This window comes from Jaculus jaculus, chromosome 4, assembly GCF_020740685.1.
Source record: "Jaculus jaculus isolate mJacJac1 chromosome 4, mJacJac1.mat.Y.cur, whole genome shotgun sequence".
NCBI lineage: Eukaryota > Metazoa > Chordata > Mammalia > Rodentia > Dipodidae > Jaculus > Jaculus jaculus.
The window spans coordinates 160023292-160037751 of record NC_059105.1 but is presented as its reverse complement, the minus strand read 5'-3'; the positions used below and the strand labels follow the sequence as shown (position 1 = coordinate 160037751).

The window sequence follows — 14460 nt, the reverse complement described above, 5'->3', positions numbered from 1 at the left end:
CACCCGAGGACACTTTTCATTGCCCACAGCAAAACTTCAGACGGATATAGTTATTTGTTTTGATTGATATCCCTATCAGTGTTTATAGGAAGGAAAGATCTAATGGGGTGAGGAAATAAAAGAGCAAGAAAACAAATAATGCCATAAGTAATATGAGAACACTGCCACGTGGCTTTTGGGTTCTATCTTAGGACAGCTGCGCCACAGATTTAATTTGCAGCAGCATCTTAATAGCCCAAAGCAAAGAGAGAAACAGGGGGCGACAGGAGTTGGTAATGCCTGTAAAATAATTTTGGCTACATCCTCCAAAGAAAACTGGCATATTGCTGGGCGTGGTGGCGCACGCCTTTAATCCCAGCACTCGGGAGGCAGAGGTAGGAGGATCACTGAGAGTTCGAGGCCACCCTGAGACTACAGAGTGGATTCCAGGTCAGCCTGGGCTAGAGTGAGACCCTACCTCGAAAAAACAGAGAGAAAGAAAGAAAGAAAGAAAGAGAGAGAGAGAGAGAAGTAAGTTAGGAAGGAAGGAGAGAAGAAAAGAGAAGAAAAAAGAAAAGAAAAGAAAAGAAAAGAAAAGAAAAGAAAAGAAAAGAAAAGAAAAGGAAAGGAAAGAAAAGAAAAGAAAAGAAAAGAAAAGAAAAGAAAAGAAAAGAAAAGAAAAGAAAAGAAAAGAAAATTGGTTGGTTGGTATACTGTGTGTTTAAGAGATGTGCGCCAGCCATTGCTAGGCTTTCAAGATCCAATGACGAAATACCCAAGATTCTTACAAGTTAGCTGTTAAATTCATACTGGCAGCCTGAAACTGACCAGTGTGTCTACTGCCGTGCCACCCCGAATGCCCCCAACCCTGCGTGAAAGCTGACCGCTGTGCGGAAGATTCCGCGATCATTACAAGTCGAGATCTTTTCTCTCTTTTCTCCTTTTCCTCTTCCTTCTCTTCCTCCACCGATTCCTCTTCCTCCTCCTTCATGTTTGCCCTCTGCCAGCCAGGCTTCCAGGGGTCCTCGTACAAGACCCTGTGCATGCATGCGACACCAAGGGACTGTCGGTGCAGAGAGAAGAGGCTCCCTGTGTCAGCCCGGTTCAGTGCAGCGGGAGCTGCCTTGGGGAGCAGAGGCGAGAGCCGATGTCTGAGCTCAGTGAATATGGGAACAGGCGTAACTCTTCGCCCACCTCTCTGCCTTCCTTCTTAGCCTGGGCTGTCCTTTCAGATTTCGAGCTGCCATCAGCAATGCAGGCGATGCCCGCCCAGGGACTATCTTTCCACCAGGTCAGCACTTCCACGCCATGTCTCACAGCGTGGTAAGGAGCAAACGATGCCCACATACAATAGACAGCGGTCTTTTCTCCAGGACTTCTTGAAACCTTTGGAAGGCAAATGTATCCCCCTGACCCCAGCAGAGTTCTCATTAGTTCCCAAACTTGTTTTCCCTACAATGCCCAGTGGTGATCAACAGCCTGAAAAATGCCGTCCTGGGAGTCAGGGATCCCTGTGGGTTTAGAAAGCAATACCATAAGGCTGTTCCATAGAGGCATGGTGGCGCACGCCTTTAATCCCAGCACTTGGGAGGCCGAGGGAGGAGGATCACCTTGAGTTCAAGGCCACTCTGAGACTACATAGTGAATTCCAGGTCAGCCTGGGCTAGGGTGAGACGCTACCTCGACAAAAAAAAAAAAAAACATGATTGCCTATCTTTGCTGTTTGACTGGACCACTTCATTAATGCTATAGGAGTCCACATATCCATCAGCCAGGCTTACTTAAGGCATGGAGGCACATGTGTCAGAATAAGAGACTGGCATGGAGGCACATGTGTCAGAATAAGAGACTTCCTAAGTCCCGGTCTGTGGCCCTTTATAACCCTTGCAGTTCTGAATTATTACTCACAGGCATTGGCCAAGCCCCACGCCAGTACACATTTTCAACCTATGAGGTTCTGAAGAGAAGAATCTTTCTGATCATGTTTTTTTTTAATTAGTTAATTTATTTATTACAAGCAGAAAGAGATAGAGAGAGAGGGAAAAAGAGAATGAGAATGAATATGGGTGTGCCAAGTCCTCCAGCCACTGCAAAGGAACTCCAGATGCATGTGTCCCCACGTACCTGGCTTTACACGCTGGGCATGCATCTGGCTGGGGAATCGAACCCAGGTCCTTATGCTTTACTGGCAAGTGCCTTAACCACCGAGCCACCTCTCTAGCCTCTGATTATGTTTTATTTAGTTATTTTTTATTTATTTGACAGAGAAAGAGGGAGAGAGAAGGAATGGGCACACCAGGGCCTCCAGCCACTGCAAACTCTAAATGTGTGCACCCCTTTGTGCATCCGGCTAACGTGGGAACTGGGGGAATCGAACCTGGCTCCTTTGGCTTTGCAGGCAGATGCCTTAACAGCTAAGCCATCCCTCCAGCCCCCTCTGATCATGTTTTAACCTTGAATTTCATACCCCTCAACTTCCATAAACCTCTTTTTCTGTTTTCCTGAGAGCGTTGTGAGCTCCTCAAATGGAGCTTGGCGTGTTGGGGGGATCAACCACGCGTGGGTGTGTGCGCTCAGCAAACCTGTCTGCAGCCACTCCGTGGTCCCGGCAGGCACTTCTTCAAGCGCTCAGAAAGCCGGGTGGTGTCAGCTTCCTCCCTTGCTCCTCTCCTTCCTTTGCCTTATCTGAGCTAGTTTCTCTCCACCTCGCCCCATGCCCTGAGCTGCTCCTGTAAATGGTTCTCCCTCCTCTCCCTTCCCCGGTAGCTTTTTCCAATGACTAACAGGAACCCAGCTCAGCTGCTTTTTATCACGTTCCTGTCCGTGCATTTTTTCCGACTCAATTAAGCCATTACCAGAGCTAAATGAGGCATGGACTCTCCAAAAGTCATACCTGTTGTCAGGGCGATGGAGGGTCACCGCCTGTGCAGCTGGCCTGCGGACACGCCACGCTGGAGGGGGGCAGCCAAGTGTGACCCCAGAAGTGTGTGCGGCCTCCCCGGGTGCTGAAGGTGGGCCCTCGTTGTAAAACAAGATGTGTCTTGCCCTAATACAGAAGAAATGAAGTCTGACCGAGGACTGGGGACAGGCATGTTGATGGGGGACTATCACATTGATGATGGCAGATAAGAAGACCCTCCCAAATGATCTACAGCTGCTTTCTCAGTGAACCTGGTACCAGCACAGGGGTGAAGGAGATAGACACAGAGAACTCTCAACTCCTACCAAACCAGAGATCCAGAGGCTCCCAGACCTCCTCACTGAAGTAGACCTGAAATGAACCCAACACGGCTCAGGGAAATTCACGGAAGAGGGGGCGGAAAGATTGTTAGAGCCACAAGTTGGGTCATTATGCGCTGAGACATTGCCTCTCCCCCACAGCTGATGGGCACCCCCACAATGCAAGACCCACAATCCCTATGGGGGGGATGACAGAGAGAAGGCTAACGATGGTACCATCATGGCTCTATACACACTATATACATAACTAATAATAATATAAAAAACTGTCCCGTCCTAATTGTTAGGTAACTGTGTGCCAGGCGGGTACAGAATGTTCATGGTGGGTATGTCCTGAGCAACAGGAGAGAAACCTCTAACCAGAGCCAAGTACATGGGTTTTGTGATGATTAGTTGAACTTTTCTCGGGTATTTTTCCCGGTTCACCCTAATTAAAAGCACACATGGTTCACCTTTCTGCTGGAGTGGTCACACCACAACATTTAGTATTCTTTACAACCCGTGTGACAAAAGAGGGCAAAGGTTACAGTGCAATAAACCAGGGACAAATCGGGTGTGCTCAGCCTGCAGAGACAAACGGCTACCATTGGAAATCGAATTAGGCTTTATAACCACTTTTCCCCCCCCCCATCCCACCCGCCCCAGGCAACCTAGAATGTTTATTTCTGAAATCCAGGAAGGGAGAAAGTACAGAGTTTGAGCTTTCTATACTTTAAATACACAGAGAGGTTTTATATTCACCGAAGCTCTGCGCCTCAGTGATCTCCATCTGAAATGTGGGCTGAAGAGGGTTACACGATTTCCAGAAATGTTGAAGCCAAGGGCTGATCATGGGGTTGGGGGCTCTTAATTTTAGTAAAACTGAAATGCTTTTACTACAATGTTGCGGGCTAGCCTGTCTCACGAGCCTCTGGTCACTTGTCCTTGATTCTGGGACTTAGGAAAGCTTGGGATCTACTTGGTTCCACGGTATTTTTCCTAGCAGAGTCTCTGGGGCTTTGGGTTCAGCTGTGATCAGTGAAGCCCCCCGCCCGCTGTGTCCCGGATGCCTGCTTCCCTGTTGTATCCTCAAATGGCCCAATTAGCCCCCCGTGTACACTGGCCACACTTCAATCACTCAAATCGTTCAAAAAATGTATGTGGGGCCTCTGTTAAAGTTTAGGGCAAGGTGCTCTTTATTATAGGTTACCATGGGGAGGAAGAGACCAGCTCTGCCCGCCTTCTCCCCCCACCCCCATGAAACTGCCAATCACAGCTTTGACTTGATTCCTTTTCTTGCCTATCAGAGAACATCAATATCTTCTGGATGCTTCCTTGACCTTCTTAAAGCATCTGCATTACTGCAGTCATATGTTCCTGTCCCTTTCCAAACCACAAGCGTCTTAAAGGCAAGAATCTCAATTTCCCTTCCTTATTCTCTTTGTACCCCGGGTGTCAAGCACAGACGGACTCCTGACTAAAGACTGGCATGAACATGTAAAGTTGTGTACTTGACACCCGACTGACCGGTTTGCCCTTATCTCCTATCCTTTGTGTTGTTTGTTTGTTTGTTTGTTTTTGTTTTTCAAGGTAGGGTCTCCCTGTAGCCCAGGCTGACCTGGAATTCACTCTGTAGTTTCAGGGTGGCCTCAAACTCATGGTGATCCTTCTACCTCTGCCTCCAGAGTGCTGAGATTAAAGGTGTGCGCCACCACACCTGGATTCTTTTTTATTTATTTATGTAAAATATTTTAATTTATTTATGAGAGAGAAAGGGGAAGATGTAGATAAAGATAAAGAAGATAAAGAAAGAATGGGCACGCCAGGGCCTCCAGCCACTGCAAAAGAACTCCAAATACATGTGCCCCCTTGTGCATCTGGTTTTCATGAGTACTGGGGAATGGAACCTGGGCCCTTAGGCTTCACAGGCAAGCACCTTAAGATTTTTTTTTTTTTTTGGTTTTTCGAGGTAGGGTCTCACTCTGGTCCATGCTGACCTGGAATTAACTCTGTAGTCTCAGGGTGGCCTTGAACTCATGGCGATCCTCGTACCTCTGCCTCCCGAGTGCTGGGATTAAAGGCGTGCGCCACCACGCCCGGCTCACCTTAAGCTTTAAGCCATCTCACCAGCCCCCATCTCATATCACTTGGTGGAGGAACTTAATGAGCAGCCATCCATCAGCACTGAGACAACCCGGATCGTGTCCTCAGGAAGTCAAGGCCCTTCTAAACATAAAACCAGCTGGTCCTCTGGTCATTTCTTCCAAGATATATCTGCCAGTGAGACAAAAAGCAAATATTAGCATTGGCTTGGTGTGTAATGCTTTTTTTTTTTTTTTTTTTTGCAGGAGGGCAAACATGATTAAACGTGATTTAAATGTAATAAACTTATAGTAAGGAGAACAAATGAGTCTGTGACTCAGGTACTGTTAGAGATAACTTCAGTTTAAAAATATATATATATATATATATATATAATCTCAGCACTCGGGAGGCAGAGGTAGGAGAATTATCTAGAATTTGAAGCCACTCTGAGACCACATAGTGAATTCCAGGTCAGCCTGGGCTAGAGAGAGACCCCACCTCAAAAACAAGAGCATTTTTCTCTGCTGTGTAAACATCAGGAACAAGTCCAATGGTGAGGTTCTATTCTATCAAATCCTAGCATATAGCTCATGGTTCCTGATGGGTCACACCTGGCCCATCCATCCACCTCCATGCAGCAGGATGAAGCTAGCTTCCTAGAAACTCCAAGGCCACCAGCTTAAATCCTAGTGACCAGGCTTTAACCCCCCATGACTACCCATCATCATGAGTGAATGGGGAAAAGAAGACATTAGGTTTGGCAGCCACTTTTCCAGCCAATAGTGATCTCACCTGGGAACACAAAATAGTGTAGATGTGGGCTGGAGAGATGGCTTAGCGGTTAAGCACTTGCCTGTGAAGCCTAAGGACCCCGGTTCGAGGCTCGGTTCCCCAGGTCCCACGTTAGCCAGAAGCACAAGGGGGCGCACGCGTCTGGAGTTCGTTTGCAGTGGCTGGAAGCCCTGGCACGCCCATTCTCAATCTCTCTCTCTCTGTCTCTTTCTGTGTGTGTCACTCTCAAATATATAAATAAATAACTCTTTAAAAAAATTAAAAAAAATAGTGTAGATGTGGGCTAGAGAGACAGCTTAGCAGTTAAGGCCCTTGCCTGCAAAGTCTGAGGACTCATGTTTGACTCTCCAGATCCCCACGTTAGCCAGACACACGAAGGTGAGGCAAGCGCAATGTTGCCCGTGCCCACTAGGTGGCGCAAGCATCTGGAGTTTGCTTGCAGTGGCTGAGGCCCTGGCCAGTTCTCTCTTCTCCTTCTCTCTCTGTAAAAAAAAAAAAAAAAAAAATAGTGCAAATATAAGGAGTACAATTAGAAGCCTCTACCCGAGATCCTAAATCTGAAGTGTTATTAGTGATGATTCAAAACCTATGCAGTCTAACTACTGCAGGGGGAAGTCCCAGAGATGAATGCCAGTTGTTAAGCTGGGAAGCAGGAATAGGGAAGAATGAACTAGAGCTTGAAGAAATGGGAGGTGGTGGGAACTTGGACTAAGACCACCGACAGGAACAAGCAGGGGCAGTTGGAGGGTGAGGGGATAGCAGAGTCACAGGAGGAGCAGGATGTGGCTGGAGAGGAAGGCTCTAGAACAGCTCAGCTTTGGAAGCAGATTAGCCCCTGGTCATTGGACTAAAAAGGATGGAGTCTGCATTAGCTGGTAGACTTAGCTGCTGCTGCCAATTGACCCACAATCTCTCTCCTTCATCTATGACTTCTTGCCATGAATTGTCTTCTGAATGGGCTAATGAAGCAGCTAAACTTCCCCCATGGGGTTAATCTTTCACAGGAAAAATTTAGCAGGCCTTGGTAGCTCACCCTAGCCAGTAACAATCCTCTCTCGCCTACCCAGTTCTGTACATAGGACTCATTAAAACTCTTGAGTTCTTAGCCGGGCGTGGTGGCGCAAACCTTAATCCTAACACTCGGGAGGCAGAAGTGGATGGATCCCAGAGAGATTTAGAAAAAAAGACCACAGACTTTTAATGAGTCCTGTGTACAGGTTTCACAGGCATCACATATGCAGGGCAAAGTGTGCAGACAGTGTTCAGAACCAAGATTAACAATGAAGTCATGCGATGCAACACAGGTGAGTACAGCTGGAAACACCTTGGATTCATTATGCATTTGATGTTTTTGATTTATTTTATTTTATTATTTTTATTTGAGAGAGAGAGAGAATGGGCATACCAGGACCCACTGCAAATGAACTGCAGATGCATGCGCCAGCTTGTGCATCTGGCTTACGTGGGTCCTGGGGAACTGAACCTGGGTCCTTTGGCTTTGTAGGCAAGCGCCTTAACCACTAAACCACCTCTCCAGTCCTGCATTCAATTTTGAATTGATTTTTGGTCAGGGAATACTCAAAAGACTTCCACTACTGCCAGCTATTTCACAACCCCTACATTCAGTTTCATGACTCCATCTGTTGCAACCCACGGTTTAAGAAGCTGTGCTAGCTGGGCATGGTGGTGCACACCTTTAATCCCAGCACTCGGGAGGCAGAGGTGGGAGGATGGCCTGAGTTCGAGGCCACCCTGAGACTATGTAGTTAATTCCAGGTCAGCCTGGACTAGAGTGAAACTCTACCTCAAAAAAAAGGGGGGCTGCAGGCTGGAGAGATGGCTTAGTGGTTAAGTGCTTGCCTGTGAAGCCTAAGGACCCCAATTCAAGGCTTGATTCCCAGCCGGGTGTGGTGGCACATGCCTTTAATCCCAGCACTCAGGAGGCAGAGGTACGAGGATCTCCGAGAGTTCGAGGCCACCCTGAGACTACATAGTGAATTCCAGGTCAGCCTGAGCCAGAGTGAGACCCTACCTTGAAAAACCAAAAAAAAAAAAAAAAAAAAAAAAAGGCTTGATTCCCCAGGACCCACATTAGCCAGATGCACAAGGGGGCACATGCATCTGGAGTTTGTTTGCAGTGGCTGGAGGCCCTGGTGCGCCCATTCTCTCCCTCCCCCCCCCCCCGTGTGTGTGTGTGTGTGTCTGCCTCTTTCCCTCTCTTGCTCTCTCAAATAAATAAAAAATTCTTTAAAAGAAGCTGTGCTTTTTAAGAACTACTTTTTAATGCTTTTTTGTTTATTTTTATTTATTTGAAAGTGACAGAGAAAGAGGCAGAGAGAGAGAGAGAATGGGCGCTCCAGGGCCTCCAGCCACTGCAAATGAACTCCAGACGCATGCTTCTCATTGTGCATCTGGCTAACGTGGGTCCTGGGGAATCGAGCCTCGAACCGGGGTCCTTAGGCTTTACAGGCAAGCGCTTAACCACTAAGCCATCTCTCCAGCCCAAAGAACTATTTTTGAAAGCCTTAAAGTGTGCTGCACTGCAAACTGGAACTGGAGACCATCACAAGGAGGGGAGCCATTGTAACAGAGAACAAGAACAAGTGGTCTTTTCTGACACTTGCTTGGTGCAAAGTCACGTTTGAGCTTAACTGTAACTAGCTCCCTAATTTCTATAAGAACACATATGGTAAATAAAATATCACTGACACTATAATAGAAAGAGCTACTGTCGCTAAGCATCCGCATGATTCCTGCAGATTGGACGGCTTACAGCACAGGCCATACTTATCCATAACTCATTATTTTTTAGTTTTTTTTTTGGTTTTTCGAGGTAGGGTCTCACTCTAGCCCAGGCTGACCTGGAATTCACTATAGAGTCTCAGGGTGGCCTCGAACTCACGGCGATCCTCCTACCTCTGCCTCCCGAGTGCTGGGATTAAAGGTGTGTGCCACCACGCCTGGCTCAACCCATAACCTCTTTAAAACTCTGCCTCTCGTGGGCTGCGGGAAAGGCCGGGGAAATGATAGAAAAAGCTTAAAGTGAGCACCCAAGTTCTGCTCCTCAACCCCAAGTAAAAGCTGAGCAAGGTGGCATGCACCGTGAGTCCCAGTCCTGGAGGGTGGAGCCAAGAGGTTCAGCGGGGCTTGCTGGGTAGCTAGTCTAGCTAAATTTGTGGGTTCAGTGAGAAATGCTGACACACACACACACACAATAACAATAATAATAATTAATACTAAGGTGGACAGCAATTAGGGAAAATACCCAATGATCACCTCTGGCCTCCACACACACAAACAGAGAGAGAGAGAGAGAGAGATGGAGGCAAAAAACACAATGTGGCCTCTCATAATCGGACACAGTTCTTCAACATGGGCAAATGGGGCTGGAGAGATGGCTTAGCGGTTAAGCTCTTGCCTGTGAAGACTAAGGACCCAGGTTCGAGGCTCGGTTCCCCAGGTCCCACGTTAGCCAGATGCACAAGGGGGCGTACGCATCTGGAGTTCGTTTGCAGTGGCTGGAGGCCCTGGCGCGCCCATTCTCCCTCTTTCTCTCTCTGTGCTCTCAAATAAATAAATAAAAATAAAAACAACGTGGGCACATGAAGTTTTCCATATCTCAACAGGCAGGACTGCAAAACTGTGGGTCTGAGGGAAGCCTTACTCAGTTTGCTGCGCCCGAAGCCCCACAGAATGGAGATCCTGAGCCACCTCTGTCATGTTAAGATGGGGTGTAGGCTCAGGGGAATCCACTTTGTGTCTCTTTTCTTGCAGAAAGCGTCCCGGGAAGTCTCTACGCGATGAGGCTTCCAAAGACACCAGGAGCGCTCACCTTACACACTTGCAATGGAGAAGGCAGACACGGAGGCTCAAGCACCCCGACTTCCCATCCTGTGATTAACCACTCTGTAGACATGTGTCCCCACCACAAGGCCTGAACTGCACCACGGTGGGGGTGGGGGGCAAGTTCTCAGGCCCCCAAGCCACAAGTACCCTTGTCTCCCCTGGAGACCAAAACCATGGTGGGTTACAGCAGCTGTTTGGTCCTCTTGGCTCTCGCCTGCTTGCACGCCTCCGCCTATGGGCCTGACCAGCGGGCCCAGAAGAAAGGGGACATCATCCTTGGGGGCCTCTTTCCTATTCATTTCGGAGTAGCAGCCAAAGATCAGGATCTGAAGTCAAGGCCCGAGTCCGTGGAATGCATCAGGTAAGGGAAGGGCCGTATCCGACAGTCTGTTCATCATCTCTGGGTGGCTGGACAAAAGCTGCCCCTGAAACCAGAATTACGTTTTGATGCCTCGTGCTCTCTTTTCCAAAACGGTGATAGGGGCTGGAGAGATGGCTTAGTGGTTGAGAGCTTGCCTGTGAAGCCTAAGGACCCCAGTTCGAGGCTCGATTCCCCAGGACCCACGTTAGCCAGATGCACAAGGGGGCACACGTGTCTGGAGTTCGTCTGCAGTGGCTGTGGGCCCTGATGCACCCACTCTCTCTCTCTCTCTCTCTCTCTCTCTCTCTCTCTCTCTCTTTCTCTCTCTCTGTCGCTCTCAAATAAAAATAAACAATTTTTTTTAAAATTAGTGATTGGGTGGGGCGTCGTGGCGCCCACCTTTAGTCCCAGCGCTCGGGAGGCAGAGGTAGGAGGATCACCAAGAGTTCAAGGCCACCCTGAGACTACATTCCAGGTCAGCTGGACCAGAGTGAGACCTAAACTAAAAAAAAAAAAAAAAAAAAATGTGGTGATTGGTGATCATGCTGAAGCTTATCTGCCCCTTCCTTTTCTTTCCTTGGAGAATTTTTTTTTCCCCAAAACAAAACAAAACAAAACAAAACAAAAAACTGTCAAGGGAATTGCCTAAAAATGTCTGAGACCTGTTAAAGCCCAGGCCTTTGTTATCCAGGCATCCCTGTTCTCCGGGCAGCAGTACCTGGCCACAGTGTCGCTTATGCCAAGACTAAGTACCTAGAAGAATCCAGGTGTGATGGTGCACACCTGAAATATCAGCACTTGGGAAGCCAAGGCAGGGAAGTTCCAGGCTACATAGAAGGATCTTGTCAAGAAAGAATGGAGGAAGGGAGAGGAAGAAAGAAAATAGGTGAGCCAGGCGTGGTGGCGCACGCCTTTAATCCCAGCAGCACTCGGGAGGCAGAGGCAGGAGGATCGCCGTGAGTTTGAGGCCACCCTGAGACTCCATAGTGAATTCCAGGTCAGCCTGGGCTAGAGTGAGACCCTACCTCGAAAACCAAAAAAATAAATGAAAGAAAGAAAATAGGGGCTGGGAACTTAACCTAGTACTGGAATTGGTGCCCAGCATCACAACGCCCTGAGTTTGATATCACACACACACACACACACACACACCCTAGAAGAAAGTACATGGTAGCTATTGCAAACCCTAATACTAATTTCTCCTTTGACCTACATGCCCAAAATGGCCAGTAATCTCTGGTTTGGGGGTGTCTCACTTTTTGTTGTTGTTTTTCTTAAAACAAAACAAAACAAAAGCAATTTAGCCCAGTATGGTGTCACACCCTTTCTTTAATCACAGAACTCAGAAAATTGAGGTAAGCGGGTCACTGTGAGTTTGAGGCCAGCCTGAGACTACATAGTGAATTCCAGGTCAGCCTGGGTTTGAGCGAGACCCTACCTCAAAAAAAAAAAAAAAAAAACAAACCACAAACAGGGCTACAGAGATGACTTAGAGGTTAAGGCGCTTGCCTGCAAAAGGACCTCAGTTCGATTCCCCAGTACCCACGTAAGCCAGATACACAAGGTGGCACATGTAGTTTGTTTGCAGTGGCTGGAAGCCCTGGCGTGCCCATTCTCTCTCTCTTCTCTTCTCTCTCTCTCTGGCTCAGCCTCTTTCCCACTGTCAAACAAATAAATAAAAATGATTTTAAAAAAAAATTTAAAAAAAAACAGCAATTTAGAGTATAAAGAAACTTCCTTTCAGCCAGCAAGATCCTAGTACCTTCAAAATATAGCCCACTGCATTTTGGAGCTTTCTGGATTTTGTTTGTTTTTTTGTTTAAAGGAGTCTTTCTTATAAAAATCTGAACCCCAATTTCCACACATATCCCTACCCTACCCACCCCCAACCCGAACCCACAACACAGAACATGGCTAGCACAAAATACCTCTAGCTGTCTTAGGGACTTCCCCCGCCGAACCCCTTTCAACATTTGAAGGCAGTTAGTATAGTCTACTAAATCTTTTCTACTCCGGGCCAAATAGTCTTTTCTCATCAGTTCTTCTGTGACACAATTCCCAGACCCTCGCCATCCCAGTGAAGACCCTTTCAGAACACAGCACCCAGATTCTCTCCACTGTAGGATCTGACAGCCACGAAGTAAGTGAGGTTGGGTGTCATCTCTCCAAATCGGAACCCCAGGAATCATGACTGTATAACCAGGGGTCCAGCCTCTCCAGCAGCAGCATCTCCCTCCAGAGCTTTCAGCTGCTGGAAGAGACCCAACGCCCACCCTGATAGCTAGAAAATGAAGAATGAGATCATTCCAACCAAGCTGGATTTCCACTCATGCCGTGGGAGCTTGTAACATTCTCTCTTTTTTTCTAATGAAAGTGGAAAAACTAAGTACAGAATTTCACCAATACTGCTGGGCGTGGTGACGCACGCCTTTAATCCCAGCACTCGGGAGGCAGAGGTAGGAGGATGGCTGTGAGTTCAAGGCCACCCTGAGACTGCATAGTGAATTCCAGGTCAGCCTAGACTGGAGTGAGACCCTACCTCGAAAAAATAAAACAAACAAACAAACAAAAAGGTAGCAAAATCAATCGGGGGTGGTGGCTCACGTCTTTCATCCCAGCATGCGGGAGGCAGAGGTAGGAGGATTGCAATGAGTTCGAGGCCACCCTGAGAATACTCAGTGAATTCCAGATTAACCTGGGCTAGAGTGAGACTTACCTTGAAAAAATAAATAAATAAATAAAATAAAGTTAGTAAAATCAGTTCACCAGTACTTTTATGTATGGAAAAATAATTTAATATCTCTTAATCTTACACATTTAAAACAAGTAGTTACATAACCCAGACCCAGAAAGCCAAGCGCCACATGTTCTCTCTCATATGTGGATCCTAGCTACAGATGATTGGGCTTCTGCGTGAGAAGGAAAATACTTGGTAGCAGAGGCCAGTAAGTTAAAAAGGAGACATAAAGGGAAGAGAAAGGAAGGGAGGAGGGTACTTAATAGGTTGGTATTGTATATATGTAAGTACAATGATTGATTGTAATGGGGAGGTAATATGATGGAGAATGGAATTTCAAAGGGGAAAGTGTGGGCGTGGGGAGGGAGGAAATTACCATGGGATTTTTTTTTATAATCATGGAAAATGTTAATAAAAATTTAAAAATTAAAAAAAAAACAAGTAGTTACATAGATAAGTGAGAAAAACAAGGTGGCAGGCAGAAAATGTCACGTGAAATGTTAGGCCAGGGACTCTGAGGAACTCAACAATACAGTGGACTCTAATGGAGCCTATTTCTCACCTCCTGTCATGGCGTTCAGGTCGTGAAGCCCTAATATAAAGGAAGAAACTCCGCGTGGTGATGGGCTTTCCTTCGAACAATGAGTCAGCACCCCAGTTTAGCCCTCACTCTAAGCCAAGTGCTGCGAGAATGAAAATTGTCACTGACCCTATTGCCTTTTTTATTGTCTTGATTTTTACTTAAACTAGTGTCCTTTGAAAAGCAGTACGTGTTTATTTTTCAACAAAAATTATAACTAAGCCCAAAGCATTCAATTTTTAAGGCTCATCATCCCACCACCCTCTTTTTTTTTTTTTTTTTTTTCCAGGTAGGGTCTCGCTCTGGCCCAGGCTGACCTGGAATTCACTATGTAGTCTCAGGGTGGCCTCGAACTCACAGTGATCCTCCTACCTCTGCCCCATCCCCAAGTGCCGAGATTAAAGGCACGCACCACCATGCCTGGTTTTTGCTTTCTTTTAAGCCAACTAATTTTCATTGTTAGATAATTGGTTAGGTTATTTGCAATTGTTTTTGTTTTCTTTTAAGCCAACTAATTTTCACTGTTAGATAATTGGTGAGGTTATGTGCAATTGTTTTTCTTTTCTTTTTGTTGGTTGGCTTGTTTTTATTTACTTATTTATTTTTGGTTTTTCAAGGTCAGGTTTCACTGAGGTCTAGCCCAGAGCGGACCTGTAATTCACTAGGTAGTTTCAGGCTGGCTTTGAACTCACAACAATCCTGATCCTCCTACCTCCGCCTCCCCAGTGCTGGGATTAAAGGCGTGGGCCACCACACCGGACAATGACCATCATTTGTAGGCGATCTTCATGTGTTTTCTGTTTGTTTATTTAGGAAAGGATTTCTTTTTCCCCTTTAACATCCAGGGATGTCATAATCTAA

The 14460-nt window shown here is 46.8% G+C and overlaps 1 protein-coding gene across 1 annotated transcript in view; it reads left to right on the top strand.

Annotated features, from left to right (window-relative positions):
* The window catches only part of Casr (calcium sensing receptor), an 86043-nt gene that overhangs the window by 59150 nt on the left and 12433 nt on the right, over positions 1 to 14460 (top strand). The window contains exon 3 of the mRNA XM_045148414.1: positions 9850 to 10282. Coding sequence (XP_045004349.1) covers positions 10095 to 10282 — 188 coding nt within the window. The 5' untranslated portion in view covers positions 9850 to 10094. The remainder of the gene's footprint in view (positions 1 to 9849; positions 10283 to 14460) is intronic.